This window comes from Daldinia caldariorum (genome assembly GCF_022478825.1).
Source record: "Daldinia caldariorum strain CBS 122874 unplaced genomic scaffold F4812scaffold_2, whole genome shotgun sequence".
Lineage (NCBI taxonomy): Eukaryota > Fungi > Ascomycota > Sordariomycetes > Xylariales > Hypoxylaceae > Daldinia > Daldinia caldariorum.
Genome location: NW_025953038.1, coordinates 2454863 through 2469227, shown reverse-complemented (window position 1 = coordinate 2469227; position 14365 = coordinate 2454863). Strand labels below are relative to the sequence as shown.

Here is a 14365-nt window from a genome sequence, read left to right as displayed (position 1 = left end):
TCGTCTCCACCTTTTCTCATCCCACCTCTTATCGTCAACTTCCATTCACTGACATCACATCTAACATCGCTATATAAAAAGCTCTTACCAATAACAAAAAATAGCACGATGCTTTATACCGCTCTCATATAGAATTAGCGACGCCATACCTTACTTTAATTCCCAAATAGCCTTCCTATATAAATGTAATAAGAAATGCCATCATCAGACGACTCTCCATCAATGGCTCGACTACCACCGAATCTCGTTTCCGTCTTCACCCAAGCTCTCAAGAGCTACCAAACGTCCAACGCGACCTTCCGCGTCCTGTGTTCCTTGACAAATTCTTCCTTACCATCCTCGGCATCACCATCAGCAGCCGAACCACCCACTCCTCATCCTCCCCAAGCCCCCATAAAATCTCTCCTAGTCCTCGACTCGTCTTTCAACCCGCCTACCCTCGCCCACCGGCGCATGGCGCTATCCGCCCTCGCAGACCACGGGCCATCAGATAGCGGCGGCGACGGCGATAACACTCGCACCCCGCGCGTCCTGCTCCTCCTCGCCATCAACAACGCCGACAAGGCGCCCAAACCAGCCTCCTTCCCGCAGCGGCTCGCGATGATGTACATCTTCGCGCAAGACCTGCTGCTGCGCTGCGCCGAGCCGCCGCCAGCGCAGCGCCGCAGCGCGTGGTGCCAAGGCGTGGACATCGCGGTGACGACGGAGCCGTATTTCCACGCGAAAGCCGGGGCCATTGCCGCGTCGGACTTTTACCACCAGCACAACCAAAACCAAAGCCAAAACGTGCAGGACCAGGGCCCCGAGCAGGTGTACCTAACCGGGTTCGACACCCTGATCCGCATCTTCGACCCCAAGTACTACTACTCCCCGCCCCCGGGGTCCGGGGCCATGGCGTCGGCGCTAGACCCGTTCTTCGCGCGCGCGAAGCTGCGGGTGACGATGCGCACGGACGCGGAGTGGGGCGACGCGGCGGCGCAGAGGGCGTACGTGAAGGGTCTGAGGGAGGGGGCCCTGGGGCGCGTGGGGGGGAGGACGGAGTGGGTGGATCGGATTGAGATGGTGGAGGGGAGCGGGAATGGCAGGAAAGAAGGCGAGGAGAAAGAGGAAGAGGAGGTGGTGGCGGTGAGTAGTACGAAGGTCCGGGAGGCGGTGCGGAGGAAAGACTGGGAGGCGCTGGGAAAGCTGGTCAGTGAGGATGTGGCGGGTTGGATTCGGCAGGAGGGGTTGTATGCGGAGGAAGGGGTGTGATGATGTTCATTGGGGAGGGAGGGGGGGATGAGGAGGATTCGGGTATTGCTATACTTGCCTGGTTATAGGGTTGAGTCGAAGTGCTACTGATTATATATGGTCGAGATCGGATCGATGATGCACGGTGTTGATATCGGTAGTGACCCTGGGGCGTTTTATCCATTGCGCGCCTCAGAAATCTAGAGAAAGACGTGTGCTATGCGTCGTGATGCCCATGTCGAAGTCTTGGGTGCAGTGTGAATATAAGGGTTAGCAGGCATATAAAGTGATAGAGGGAGAAAAGGGGCGTACCCAAGATGCAGAGCCTATACATAATATGACAAACTACATATTCTTGATCTTGACACTTGGAGCGAGAAAAGATGTAGATGTAGGTAACTAGAAGGACGCGCCGTTACCAAAGGGGTTGGTTGGTACCTCTTGTATGTACACTACAAACATCTCGTACCCCGCCGTCGACTTAAATAAGTCCTTAGGCAGGCACTCTTCCACCCCCTCTCAGAGCTGCGAAACCAACGTGGCCGTGGTCTAGTGGTAATGAGTAGGGTTAGAAATAACCCTCCCGGGTCTTTTCGTAAGACTTGAGTTCGATCCTTTGCGAGGGGCGTGCAGGCAGGCCAACTGTTCAGGTCAACTAAGTAGAAAAAAATTAGAGTCCTAGCTTTTTTGCCATTCCTATCTCCCTTTCCTTTTTTTTCTTTTTTTTTTTTTTTCCTCTTCCTCTCCTCGCAAAATTTTAGATTTAAGGGCTATAATTTTCTTTTAGTGGTTTTTTATTCACCCTTATTCGCCCAACTATTTGCCCATTATTACTCCCAGGCTGGATGTCTTCCTTTGCATGGACGATGTTACATCCACCACATCCTACTCCCTTTTCTCCTAGAGTATATGTATATTGTCAAGTAGCAGTTTTACATATTTGTAGATTTCATACTTCCCCAAGTAGGTAGTCATATGTAACCTATATATGGGAATAATATTGAATATCTCTAACCCACCGGAACGTCTTAAACGGGAGCCCTATCCTACTGCACGATGTCCCTTGCCTTCATGAGAAGTGGCACCGGTTTCTATTCGCTCGAAACTTTAGTAAGGGATAACCTGCCGCTGCACCCCTTACCTAGCGCCGCCAGTGAATATGAGGAAGCCGGCCTTCATCACCGAGGTGATTGCTTGGGGTCGTTAGTTGGCCAGCGGGGAGCAGCAAATGGGAGTTAGACCGTGGTATCCGGTTCGAAAGAGCAAGCCAACAAGATCTAATGAGGAATGGGGTGCTATGTCTCGGTGGAACGCCGTCGAAAAAAAAATATGTACGGACTACTATGGTAGTCTTGGAGACTAGGTCTATTGCCCATGAGAGATTATAATATATAAACATGGCTGCTTGAGATAATTCCAACAGGAGGATTCCGTTGATTCTCCAGATCCTTTACCAAAGAAGAAATCGCCCAACGCCAGGTTCGAACATAAGTAAGGTACCTACTACCTAAGCCATTGTGCCCTATATACCACATCTATCCCCCTATAGCACCGAGATACAGAGAAGCCCCGCCCACGATGTACTCCTCCAGCATGATCTACCTCCTCAACGCAATCGCCAGTCTTCCCCTAGTCGCCCTCGCCAACGCCGGACCTACCCAGGCCCTTGTCCTCGCCGAACGCCAATACCAGAACAAGTGCTGTCTTCCAGGCTGTCTCCAGTGCAGCATCGATTATTGCCAAGAGGAGCCTTGCTCCGGAGTTGTAGGTCCTCTACCTACCACTCCCCCCCTCGTGTCTCTAAGACACAATTTATAGACGAGAGGGTTTCTCTGCATAAATAGTTGCTAACCTCTCTCATGTCTACAGTACAACAGCTGTACGTAGAACAATCAGTACCTCTTATTATTCCGTACCTAGTTCCTTTCTGAAGCCCGGCATTATAAATCCGGATTTCCCAGGAATTACTACCCCTCGAATTCTCTAACTATTTCCTGTCTTATACGTGCACTTGCTAACGCCCGTTATGGTAGGTTGTGCCGAGGGCCGTCGCGAGGTAGGCGAGGATGGAGAGATTCAGATCTTCAACGTCAATGGTGAAAAGATGGAGTTTGTCAAGTAGTTTGCGTAGCGGAGGAACGCTTCCGGCACTTGTAGACATGCAAGGGAAAGAGAGCTTAGGATGAAGTACAAAAAGTATAGTGTGCTACATATCCACAATATGTGCATCTAGCATATGATCTATAATAGCCTGTGGTACTCTGTTGTTGCTTTCTTGAAGAGGTTTATTGACAGGTAACAGGTAACTACTAAACATTACTTATTGGTTGTAGCCTTCAACTTGTCTACAAAAGACTCTTTACGTAAAACCTTAGTTATCTGAACTTAGGGTCTATAGTATTCACAGAGTCTATTAGTAGCAGCAGCAGCTATATTAAGATGACCAATAATATTAATTTATCACCCCATGTTCTCCTTTTGTCTATCTATCCCCAGCCTATTTATTTATTGTTTTGTATCCCTAGAAACGCCACTATCCGCCGGCGGCACAGTTTGCTTTAGAGGAGGGAGATGTCTCCTCGCTTCGTGTCGTCCCATCTGCTGCAACAGCGCATCCATAACTACCAACGCCGCCATGGCCTCGACGATGGGAACCGCCCTGGGAACCACGCAAGGGTCGTGTCTTCCCTTAGCTTCTAGCACACCTTCCGACTCTCCGTCGTAGGTCGCTGTCGTCTGTGCCTGACTGATGGTGGCAGGCGGCTTGAAGGCGACTCGGAAGTAGATAGGAGCACCGTTCGAGATGCCACCCTGAATACCTCCCGAGTTGTTCGTCTTAGTTGTAAGTTTAGGCCTGGGAGTTCCAGCTAGCCCAGCACCGGTACCCGGGCTAGCAGGGGTCTCCGGGGCCCTGATAAAGGGGTCATTGTGAATAGATCCCGGCACCTCGCAACCACCGAAACCGGAACCAATTTCAAAGCCCTTAGTCGCTGGTATGCTGAGCATGGCGTGTCCGAGCTTCGCCTCCAGCTTGTCAAAGCACGGCTCCCCCAAACCGCTTGGCACGTTCTTGATGACACAGGTTACGGTTCCACCAATGCTGTCGTTGCGCTCTTTGAATTCGGCAATGTAATCTGCCATCTTCTGCGAAGCCTGCTCATCCGGACATCTTACGGGCAAGAACTTGTCGACTGTTTCGCGGTCGATATTCTGAATTAGCTCCATGAATGCGGGATTTTGACTCGGGGTCGGGTATTCGGGTGTGGGCGGGAACATGTGAATGGAGCCAACGGATGTGACGAAAGCAGTGATTTCAACACCATAAGCGAGTTTAAGGTACTTCTCGGCGATGGCACCAGCTGCTACTCTACCAATAGTCTCACGGGCCGAGCTTCTCCCACCACCACTGCTTGCCTTGACACCATACTTCTCCAGGTAAGTCCAATCGGCGTGACTGGGTCGTGGGTAGAGGTCCATCGTCTTGTTCCCGTAGTCTTTCGGTCTCTGATCTTCGTTGAGAACTACTAGACCAATCGGAGTGCCAAGGGTAATACCAAACTCGGTACCGGATTGTATAGCGACTCGGTCTTTCTCATTCCGGGGAGTCGTGATACTGCTCTGACCCGGGCGGCGACGGTTCATCTGGGGTTGGATATCGTCCTCGGTGAGTTCCATGCCCGGGGGGCAGCCGTCGACGATACATCCTACGGAACGACAATGGGACTCTCCATAACTATATATTAGACGTTAGAAAGATATAATAGATTCAATTGGAGGTATAAAACTAACGTGGTGACCCGAAAGGCCTCTCCGAAAGTCGACATGGTGTAATTCTCGAAATGTAGATGATGGCTTGGTAGAAGTTGTGTGTAAACTTTACAGTAACTACCTCTCAATTGGTAGAGTAGAACTGGGTTATAATAATAATGGCTACTCCTACGAGACGCCTAGTAAAAAAATTTCCCAGTGGGTCTTCCGAAACCGAGTCGTGGTTTCTTTAAAGCGATAGGAGGCTTTGTTCGTATGAGTCAAAGAGCCAAATGAATGGAAGGGGGGGGGTGCAAGATTTAATTTTCGAGGTCTGACGATTAGGTACCTCTAGTGGGGGAGGGGAGGGAAAGAGTTCCGATTCAAGCCCCGCGATGTTTATCGATAAAAAAACGGACCCTAACTTTAATGTGGGGTAGTACCAGCTACATACTACCTACTATGTACCAAGCAGCTGCAGACTGCAGGTCCCGGACAGGACAGGGGAGTTATTGGTAACTCCGTCATATGCACTCTGCTGCAGGCCAAATATTAAAATCTCATCTCATCTCACTTAACCTTACCTGCCTCAGGTACATATTAGCCTCACTCACCTTTTTCCAATATTTCAACTAAAAAGTTTAAAATCATGTATATGAAATAACCAAAGATAATATAAGACAACAATATAAATTAATTAGTATGAGATGAAATGAGATAATACAGAGTTTTCTATTCTCTTTCCTTTCTTTCCCCATGGCTCTCCCACGGCACCTCCTCAACACCTTCGCCAGGCCGCGTATAAGACCTTCTTCTTTTTCTTCTTCCTCTTCTTCTTATACCTCTATCCCCTCCCCCACGCGGCGCCTCTTCAACGCGGACGCCGTCTCCCACCCCTCCAACCGGGTCCAGGTGTACATCTCGCGGGCGACGGACCCGTACCTCAACCTCTCCATCGAGCACTTCCTCCTGCAGACGTCCCCCCCGGACTCCGTCGTCTTGTTCCTGTACGCGAACCGGCCCTGCGTGGTCGTCGGCCGCAACCAGAACCCGTGGGTCGAGGTGAACTTGGGCCTTCTGGGCCCGGGGAAAAGCAGCGTCGTGGACGAGCGCGGGGATCCTCTCGATGGCCCCGTGCTCCTCGTACGCCGGCGCTCCGGCGGCGGCACCGTCTTCCACGACTCCGGCAACGCTAACTACAGCGTGATATGCCCGCCCGCCTCGTTCGACCGCAACAAGCACGCGGAGATGGTCGTCCGCGCGCTCCGCTCCCTCGGCGCGTCCGGGTCCCGCGTCAACGAGCGGCACGACATAGTGCTCGACGTCAACGTCGACACCCCCGAGCACACGCACACGCAGACGCAGACGTTCAAGGTCTCGGGCTCGGCCTACAAGCTGACGCGCCTGCGCTCCCTGCACCACGGCACCTGCCTCCTGCGCTCGCCCAACCTCCCCCTCGTCGGCCCGCTGCTGCGCTCCCCCGCAGCCCCCTTCATCAAGGCGCGCGGCGTCGAGAGCGTGCGCAGCCCGATCCGCAACGTCGGTGTGGCGGATATCGCCGAGTTCGAGGACGCTGTCGTCGCCGAGTTCGGCGCCATGTACGGAGACGTCGACCCCGAGGTTATCCGGCAGGCGGATGCCGAGGCGGCGCTGGATGGTGTCCTGGCTATCGCGAAAGGGTACGCTGAGCTCAAGGTGCGTTATTCTCCTTCTCTCCCTCTCCCTCTCCCTCTTCCTCTCCCTCTCCCTCTTCTTTTCTTCTCTTTTTTTAAGCGCCATATTTCGCCCCCTGAAACCCCTCCCCTCTAGATATAACAATACCTACAAGTTGCGGAAAACTAACAAGACCCCCCTCGAAATCTCGTAAAACAGTCCCGGGAATGGATATACACGCAGACGCCGCAATTCTCCTTCTCCACGCACCCAACCGACGACGACCCTCGTCCTAGACCGCCTCTACCGGACGACCTGCCCCCGGATTTCCGCGCAGCTATGACGGTCCGGCACGGGCAGATCACCGAAATATCCGGGACAGGTCTACCAGAGGAGTCCCTGAAATCGGCGTACCTACACCACATTACCGACTGGCGGTCCAAAGTTAACAGCGAAGCCGTTGGAAGGTGGCTTAACAATTTATTCGGGGTCACGGGTAAAAACTAATTTTTACATCTCAAGTACCGAGTTATTTTAGGTACCCATGCATATAGATACCTACTTAGGCACCTAGATATGCATTCATTGTATATAGAAAAGGGGGCCTCCATATATATTAGATTAGGTACCTCATAGACGCGATACCCCCAGCCTGGGATATAATTCTACAATAGAGTTAGACAAGCACAAACTTCAACGCAACGCGACTCAGCTTAACGCAACACAACACAACAAAACACTACACTGCTATACCATCCTCTACTCCACCGTTCCCGCGCCCATAACCCCCTGCCCGAACCACTGCGCGACGGTCTTGAACCTATCATCCCCTTTCTCCAGCGCGTCGCGGAACAGGTCGTGCCTATCCGCGCGTTCGACCTGGCTGCGCTTCATGGCGCGCACGGCGGCGTTGTTCGCCGCGCAGACGGGGCACTCGAAGCCGTCCCCGCCGCCGCCGCCGCTGCCGCTGCCGTCACCGCCCTGCTGCTGCTGCTTGAGGCAGCGCTGGTGGAAGCTGTGCTTGCACAGGAAGTGCACGGCGGGCAGCTCGAGGGGACCCCCGCACCCGGGGCACCGCTGCGCCTGGAACACCGCCGGCTTGGTGCCCAGCTCCGCCATCTCGGCCCGCTTCGCCTCCGTCTCCTTCCGGAACGAGTTGATCTGCCGCTTGTTGGACGCGATCTCCCGCCGCTCGCGCGAGATCGTCTCTCGCAGGTACGGCTTGATCATGCCCATCGTTGCTACGGCGTTCGTCCCTAGCGTCTGGATGACCTCGAGAGGCGCCATTAGGTTGTCCCGATCGATCTTCTTGAGTACGTTGGCGAGTTCTTCCGGTCCGGCCTCCTCTAGAATTCGGGCGTCTGACGTGAAATATGCCAGCGCCGCCGGGTAGAGCTGAGGCTCTTCGGGTCCGTACTTGCGGAGGGCTTTAATAGCGCCGCGCGTGTCCTTCGCCGAAGTATAGGAACGGAAGATATCGAACAGCAGTCCCGACTGTTCTTTGACTAGAGTTGTGCCATCTCTGAAATCCGAGAGGTGAGATAGTAAGAGAACGTTGGAGTCCTCGATGGGGACTTCACGTCCTTCAATAAGCTTCTTTGCCTTAAGCTCCCATTCCTCCCTCTGCATTCCTTTCCGTTCGCTTGCTTTGTGGAGATACATCTCAAATAAAGTTGTATAAATATCTACCTTGTCTGACTCTTGAAGGGAATCATCCTTTAGGCAGGCTTCTAAGAAGACGATAAACTCGTCTGAGTGATCGATAAAAGACGAAAATGCGGTTCGGGGAGGAGGAGGGGTATATTTCTGTTCAGTGTTCATCTCGTGATCTATTACAGTGCCTGCGTCGCTGACGGCTGCCTGTGATCCTTGCCCATTAGGCGTAGGAACGGCAGAAGTGCTCATGTATGGAAGCGGTAATAAGCTAGTCAGATTCTGCACGGCTATTGCAGCTCCAGCTGCCAATCCGCCACTTGAAATCGTTTGGGTTTCTTCTGGTACTGCATGGGCTTTAGGCTTATATTTGCCTGTGTAGTAGTCAATGAAAAGATCGGTGGTATCGCTCGGACAGTTCTCTAAGAGTACTCTAGCGTACTTCATCAACGATGGGTATGCCTGTCCGATGTTAGCATCCGATCAGCATCAGAGTGCAAGTTTACGTACTGTTTCAGCATCCAAATGCCATATAAAATCAAGCGCTTCCGCATATTTCTTAGAGTCTTCGATAAGGATATCCACCACGAGGTCACTCTCGCCATGCTTGGTAGCAAGGTAAGCAGCCTGATCAAAATACCCACCTTGTCTACACATATTTATGGCCGTGTCTAGGTCAAATTTGAGATCTCCCTCGGATTTGATAAACTTCTCCAGCTTCTCGACGTCTTTCAACTTAGCATAGCAATTTAGCAGCAAAGTTGTATGATCAGCGGTAGCTGTGTGATGCTCGTGAAGCTCTTCGAGATACTCGATTAAGTTATGTATTCTTTGTGTATCGAGGAACTGTTCCTATTAGTGAAATTCTGTAACTAGTTTGAATTTTTTAAACCAGACGCTTACCTTCCGGATGACCTGCGATGGCTCGGTATTATCAATCGCCTTGATATACTGAGACATGGCACTATCATAGTCTCCTTTCTGATATAAATGGTCACCGTATTTCCGGTATATGACATTTAGCTGTTGTGGCTCCATGTGAGACTTCTGCGCGAGGTTGATGGCAAGCGGGAAGAGGTTTCGCTGGTATAATAATTCGAGCCTCTGCTGTAACGACTTCTCATGGTAGCGATTAACCTAGCTTTTGGTAAGCACATGCTCGCGTGAGTAAAGATTAGTGCGCCTCACCTTTCCATCCTGAGTCAAAATAAACAGATCATCCCATATTTGGAAAATAGCCCTGACTTCGGAAATAAGAGACTCGGAATGTGCGACTATCTGAAGCGTCGGATCTACCATTGTAAACCTAGCAGCGTTGAAAAGGACATCTGCATTAGATCCTCCAAAACGCCTCCCAATACTGTCAGAGCCTCCGCTACCAGAAGTCGGGGGTGGGGAAATGAGGGCAACATAGTCCTGGAAAGTCGATACTAGACTCGTGGGCCCGTCATTAGCGAAGCAGAGCCCCCTCCCTTCCGGTGTGTAATAGTATACCGCATCCTCCCGAACCACGATGATATCTCCCGTTTTGCTATTTACCGTCATGCAGCCGGCAGCGCACCCGGCATCCTCAATCGTCCTCGGTGGTTGCCCTTGTCCTTTACCGGATATAACCAGCTTTAGGAGCTTGGAGGTTGTCGCGACAAACAGTGTTGTAAGCTTTGGATCAGCTACGAACTCGACTCCCGTAATAGGTTCTTCTGACTCGTAAACGATTCGTTGTTTCGTACCTCGGTCGTGTATTAAGTCGCCTCGTATTACCGTGACCGCACCGTTCGCAAATCCCACGGCGAGCTGTGACAGATCATCAAGAGCGGTGAAGGATGATATCTATAAGCATACCTCAGGTTAGATAGGACCCTTTCTATCCATGCCCAGATGTGCTCACAGGAAACTGCTTTCGCCCGTTGTGTATGTTTAATGTGCTTAAACAAGTAGGCAAGCCTGTCTTCTTGACTGGTTTGTCCAGAGCCCAGACTTTTAATACGGGTTCATTGCTGAGGTCCTCCTACTTCATATTAGTTTTTCACTCGAGATCGTAAGGCTATAACGTATATCCTACAGAGACTGTGACTAACAAACTCGTCCCCTCGACCTGGTGCATATGGGTAATGCGGCCGGTGTCGTGTGCCTGGAAGCTCCGGACAATCTTCCAGCTGGGTCCGATGATGCGCACATAGCCATTGTCGCTCCCGAAGAATAGGCTGTCGGATCCAGAGCATACACTTGATATCTCGTTGTTCTCGAATAATGATCGTGTTTCGTCGTCGCCGAGCGTGACCTGGCTTACTTCAAAGAAGTCGAACGCTTTCCACTTGCGAGCAGGTTAGTTGGAACAGAATAGTTCAGGAAGAATAAAATAAGTATGGTTTTGATAACTCACAAGAAGTAAAGCCATGGTGTGTGCTCAAATGCTTGCGACAGTCACATTAGTTCTCATTAGTTCATCATTGCCTGGAAGTTGATGATGGCTTATACGGATTGGGGGAACGTCACAGCGAAGCTCTAAGACGGGAGCTGCTTTATCGATAGACACCAATGTTCCACAGATACTTTAGGTTAGGTACCTAATCTTTAGCACCCTTGTCAGGTACGTACTTCCCTAGGTATCTAGGTACCTAAGGAGGTACTTAGAGTTCGAATTATTAAGACAATTATAATAAATAAGAGCTTCTCAGAACTTCTCTAGCATATGGGGTATCTAGGTACCTAGGTACTTAATATAGCAAATAGTATAACAAGTATATATTAGAACAACAGTCAACACTCTTCCTCCAATTATATAGATGTTTAACTATTGCCCATACTTGATTTCCATTTCTTGAACTGCTGCCCAAATCTACCCGTAGGTTTCTTTACATCTATCACCTCTGTAGGGATTCTGCTTAGATCTACCAGCGGCACCATCGATGGCCGTCCATGGGCACATTGAAAAGGTAGCGTGCAGTCCGCCAACCGGCTCACCAAGCTGACACATTCCTCGTGAGAAAGAACATCATTGAACATAATAGAGCTCCTACACGCCCTCGAGTTGATCATTTCCATAATGCCACTAGGACACCCGTGAAACCGAGCCAGCCAGTGTAGTTCAGCGGAGCCATCGGCAGCTCCCTGAGTTGCCTCTATTCTCGTTTGCTGAGAAGTACTATGCCCATGTTCGTCAAGATTTGATATCTCCTTTCTTAGTAATTCGATGAGTAACCGAGGTTCTGAGCGACACCTTTCAGCTATGCTGGGTGGTAACCCGAATACTTTTAGCTTAGATTTCTCCACGCTGTCGCGCTTTGATTTCTGCACCAAGATTACTTGAAACACAACTCCCCAATGCTTAAAGTACTCGGCAGACTGCTCAAATCGGCGACTGTCCCGAACGGAAATGTCAAATACGATAGGCTTCTCCAGAAGCTCGGCTTGGGCATGAATCCGCAACCGAGGCTTTCCTGTGACTGGGCCTTGAGAATCCTCTACAACCATGAAGTAATCCTTCATGAGAGCTTCGATCCGACAGCGTTCATCCGCAGCATGCTGATCAATAATGACTAGCAATGAAGGCTGGCTTTTATCGCCCGTACTTGGAACGGTAGGCGGAGAGGGTAAAGGAACTTTCGCCAGTATAAACTTCCGATCGACTTGAGATATTACAGAAGCATTTCGTAAACTTTCTTTAGATAGGCGGCCTTCCATACTATAACTGGTTTGAAATGATTCCAATAATCCAGAATCGCACCCATGGCAGCCGTTCTCAGCTGTGTTTGTTGCCAGAAAGAGTACTTTCCCTTCGTCAAACGCAACTGGGATCGGTGGCTCGTGTATTTCAAAAACCGGGTTGGTCCAGGATGATATCAGACTACATAACCACTCACTTCTTATATCGCTTGCAATTGGTTTGGTGTTAATACGGAGCTTCTTTCTTAAAGGTAGACGACGGATTTCGTCAGGCAATTCGGATCCCCCAGCTCCAGGTTGGAATGGTCGAATCACCGAACCGGTACGAGTATCGATAACCAAGGTATCCTTGGTTGTCGGGTTGGTCCATAGGAGCTCTTTGCCTTCTCTTAATTGCAATTGTGCTCTGCTTAGACCTTCCTCTTCAGAAGTGGATCTATGGATAGTCCAGGGTGTATCCATTTCTACATCAGGAAAGGGAATACGGAGAAGCGTACCATCCGAAGCAACTAATGGCGTATCCGAAATATTATCGTTATCTTCTAAGTGTGATATATCCGCTGTTGGTTGGTTTTGGCTACGAGTATATCCCGTAATGTTGCAATCCGAAGATTTCTCGTACAGATGCGCATACTGAGGCTGTCCTGATTTTATACGACTCCAGGAATCGAAAGGAGTAGGGTGCCGCAAGCTAGAGTGGCTAGACTTGATATTAAGACGAGTGCTAGCTAAATCCCCGGCAGATGGTATATGAGTTCGAGATAGCTTGGACCCAGCCACTCGAGATTCATCTTTCGGGGTGGAGCTTCTAGACAAAGAGTGTCTGCGTAAGTCGCAAGAACTCGAACGCTTAGATGTGATCCTACGAGACCTAGGATGCCTTGGGCGAAAGTGATGGGCTTTAAGAAATTCGTACACGACCGCGGATAAAACGTCCATGATTGCTTTTAGACTCTTGTGGTGCTCATCTATGATCTCTTCTACGTCATAGTGAGCGATTCGAGAGACTTGCCCTAGAGTAATTTTAATATAGAACATAGGCCACCGGTCGACCCCCTTTCTACCCTTCAGATCCTGATTGGTATACCGATCTAGTTTCATTCGGCGGTCGTCAACTTGCTTATTTTGGTTATTCTCACTGAAGTTTTCGCTCTCTTCTTCTACCCCAAAACTCGAGTTCGCGAATAACCTGTTAATTTCTTCATAAATGACGTTTGGTCCGTGGTCATTAGAGATGGGCCGTACGCCTATGCTAATAAATTGTATCTGTCGAGATGATACAGGGACGAGTGATATCGCACCTACAACCGAGATTGCCCCTGCCGATGCCTTAAGGGGCACCCACAAATCCCGAGAGCGATCATCGGATAGCTGGGCTTGAAAGATTATCCTCGAAACACGAGTAATAAGGTTAAGCGTATCGTAATTACCATCTCCGGGGGTTGAGGATTCTTCGGGAGTACGAATTGTAAGACTACGCCCATCTACGGAATCGCGGATTGATATAGAGACTTGGCCTGGCCAAGCGAGCAGCAGTGCTACGAGGGCACGCTTGAGTGACTCCCAGTTCTTGGCGTTGGCGCCTCTTTCAGCATCAATCGCCCTTTGTTTAACCCTCACCGGCATGGACCCAAATAGATCTCGAACAGTTGTGCGGGTCCCATGAGGAAAGCTTAGCAATCTCTGCTCTGGTAACGAGGGGGTATGACGTGCCAAGATTTCGGTGTTGTGAATTTTAATCGAGTTATGGGAATGGTAACCATAATGATGGGATGTTATTGACAATAGCGACAATGCAGCGACGGAAGATATAAAAGCACCATGTCGTCCATGAATATCGCCACTAGGTGGAAATTTAGACGTATAATGAAGTTTGCCGAGACCACCGGTAGGCGTGAACTCATCTGGAGCGATACCTAAACCGTTATCCTCGACAGAGCAATTTCCTCGAATATAGTCGATTGAAATTGTGATTTTGGTAGCTGATGCATCAAGAGAATTCTGAACCAAGCCGCAGACAACACTGTTAAGCGACGTTATGGTGGTAGACGATTTAATCTGAGCAATGACATGCTCCGGCAAGTGCTGGATACCTGACATTGCTGAGTACGGATATTTTCCTCATATCTCATCTTCGTTTTTGTCTGATTATATTTCGTTTGGTTTGGAATCTCGCCTTAAGCCATGAAGATAGCTAGAGAGAAACGAGCAGATGTCAAGGTTGAATAGTTGATTTTACAATTTGAGTAGAAAGTAGAGTGAAAGAATGGAATGAAAGTTGTTACCAGGTATAAGATGAAATGTGGCTAATGACGTCCCAAGCACCCTTCAATTTTAGCGTTAAGTTGCATCAGCCTTGAAAAGCGGAGCTTAAATTAGAGAATTGGAGCAAGGGAGTGGGGTGGATTTCTGTTAC

The 14365-nt window shown here is 50.0% G+C and overlaps 6 protein-coding genes across 6 annotated transcripts; 3 read left to right on the top strand and 3 right to left on the bottom strand.

Annotated features, from left to right (window-relative positions):
• Positions 1–195: 195 nt before the first annotated feature.
• F4812DRAFT_455827 (Nucleotidylyl transferase) lies at positions 196–1251 on the top strand (the record flags this gene model as incomplete). Its single annotated transcript, XM_047936886.1, has 1 exon — positions 196–1251. The coding sequence occupies one exon, from the start codon at positions 196–198 to the stop codon at positions 1249–1251; it is 1056 nt and encodes a 351-aa protein (XP_047794034.1).
• A 1260-nt stretch (positions 1252–2511) lies between these two features.
• On the top strand, positions 2512–3674 carry F4812DRAFT_415210 (uncharacterized protein). The gene is made up of 3 exons (XM_047932956.1): positions 2512–2994; positions 3100–3109; positions 3264–3674. Exons 1-3 carry the CDS (start codon positions 2809–2811, stop codon positions 3350–3352), a joined length of 285 nt encoding a protein of 94 aa, XP_047794033.1. The 5' UTR covers positions 2512–2808; the 3' UTR covers positions 3353–3674.
• Positions 3675–3735: 61 nt separating this feature from the next.
• F4812DRAFT_467692 (chorismate synthase) lies at positions 3736–5306 on the bottom strand (the record flags this gene model as incomplete). The annotated part of the gene is made up of 2 exons (XM_047938692.1): positions 5020–5306; positions 3736–4963 (listed from the first exon to the last, which is right to left on the bottom strand). The coding sequence occupies exons 1-2, from the start codon at positions 5052–5054 to the stop codon at positions 3736–3738; spliced, it is 1263 nt and encodes a 420-aa protein (XP_047794032.1). The 5' UTR covers positions 5055–5306.
• Positions 5307–5546: 240 nt separating this feature from the next.
• Positions 5547–7263, top strand: F4812DRAFT_189644 (uncharacterized protein). Its single transcript, XM_047930114.1, has 2 exons — positions 5547–6672; positions 6850–7263. Exons 1-2 carry the CDS (start codon positions 5734–5736, stop codon positions 7135–7137), a joined length of 1227 nt encoding a protein of 408 aa, XP_047794031.1. The 5' UTR covers positions 5547–5733; the 3' UTR covers positions 7138–7263.
• On the bottom strand, positions 6802–10681 carry F4812DRAFT_467690 (vacuolar protein sorting-associated protein 11; the record flags this gene model as incomplete). The annotated part of the gene is made up of 7 exons (XM_047938691.1): positions 6802–8745; positions 8794–9129; positions 9187–9420; positions 9472–10113; positions 10172–10291; positions 10346–10597; positions 10667–10681. 7 exons carry the CDS (start codon positions 10679–10681, stop codon positions 7390–7392), a joined length of 2955 nt encoding a protein of 984 aa, XP_047794030.1. The 3' UTR covers positions 6802–7389.
• Positions 10682–10954: 273 nt separating this feature from the next.
• F4812DRAFT_415204 (uncharacterized protein) lies at positions 10955–14262 on the bottom strand. The gene has a single exon (XM_047932955.1). The coding sequence runs from the start codon at positions 14047–14049 to the stop codon at positions 11074–11076; it is 2976 nt and encodes a 991-aa protein (XP_047794029.1). The 5' UTR covers positions 14050–14262; the 3' UTR covers positions 10955–11073.
• Positions 14263–14365: the final 103 nt, after the last annotated feature.

What these genes read in the sequence shown, in the direction of transcription:
- F4812DRAFT_189644 (XM_047930114.1), top strand. Translation starts at nt 5,734, where the DNA reads ATGGCTCTCCCACGGCACCTCCTCAACACCTTCGCCAGGCCGCGTATA. An exon ending in AAGGGTACGCTGAGCTCAAG is followed by an intron (nt 6,673 to 6,849) that starts GTGCGTTATTCT and finishes CTCGTAAAACAG; the next exon opens with TCCCGGGAATGGATATACAC.
- F4812DRAFT_415210 (XM_047932956.1), top strand. Translation starts at nt 2,809, where the DNA reads ATGTACTCCTCCAGCATGATCTACCTCCTCAACGCAATCGCCAGTCTT.
- F4812DRAFT_415204 (XM_047932955.1), bottom strand. Translation starts at nt 14,049, where the DNA reads ATGTCAGGTATCCAGCACTTGCCGGAGCATGTCATTGCTCAGATTAAA.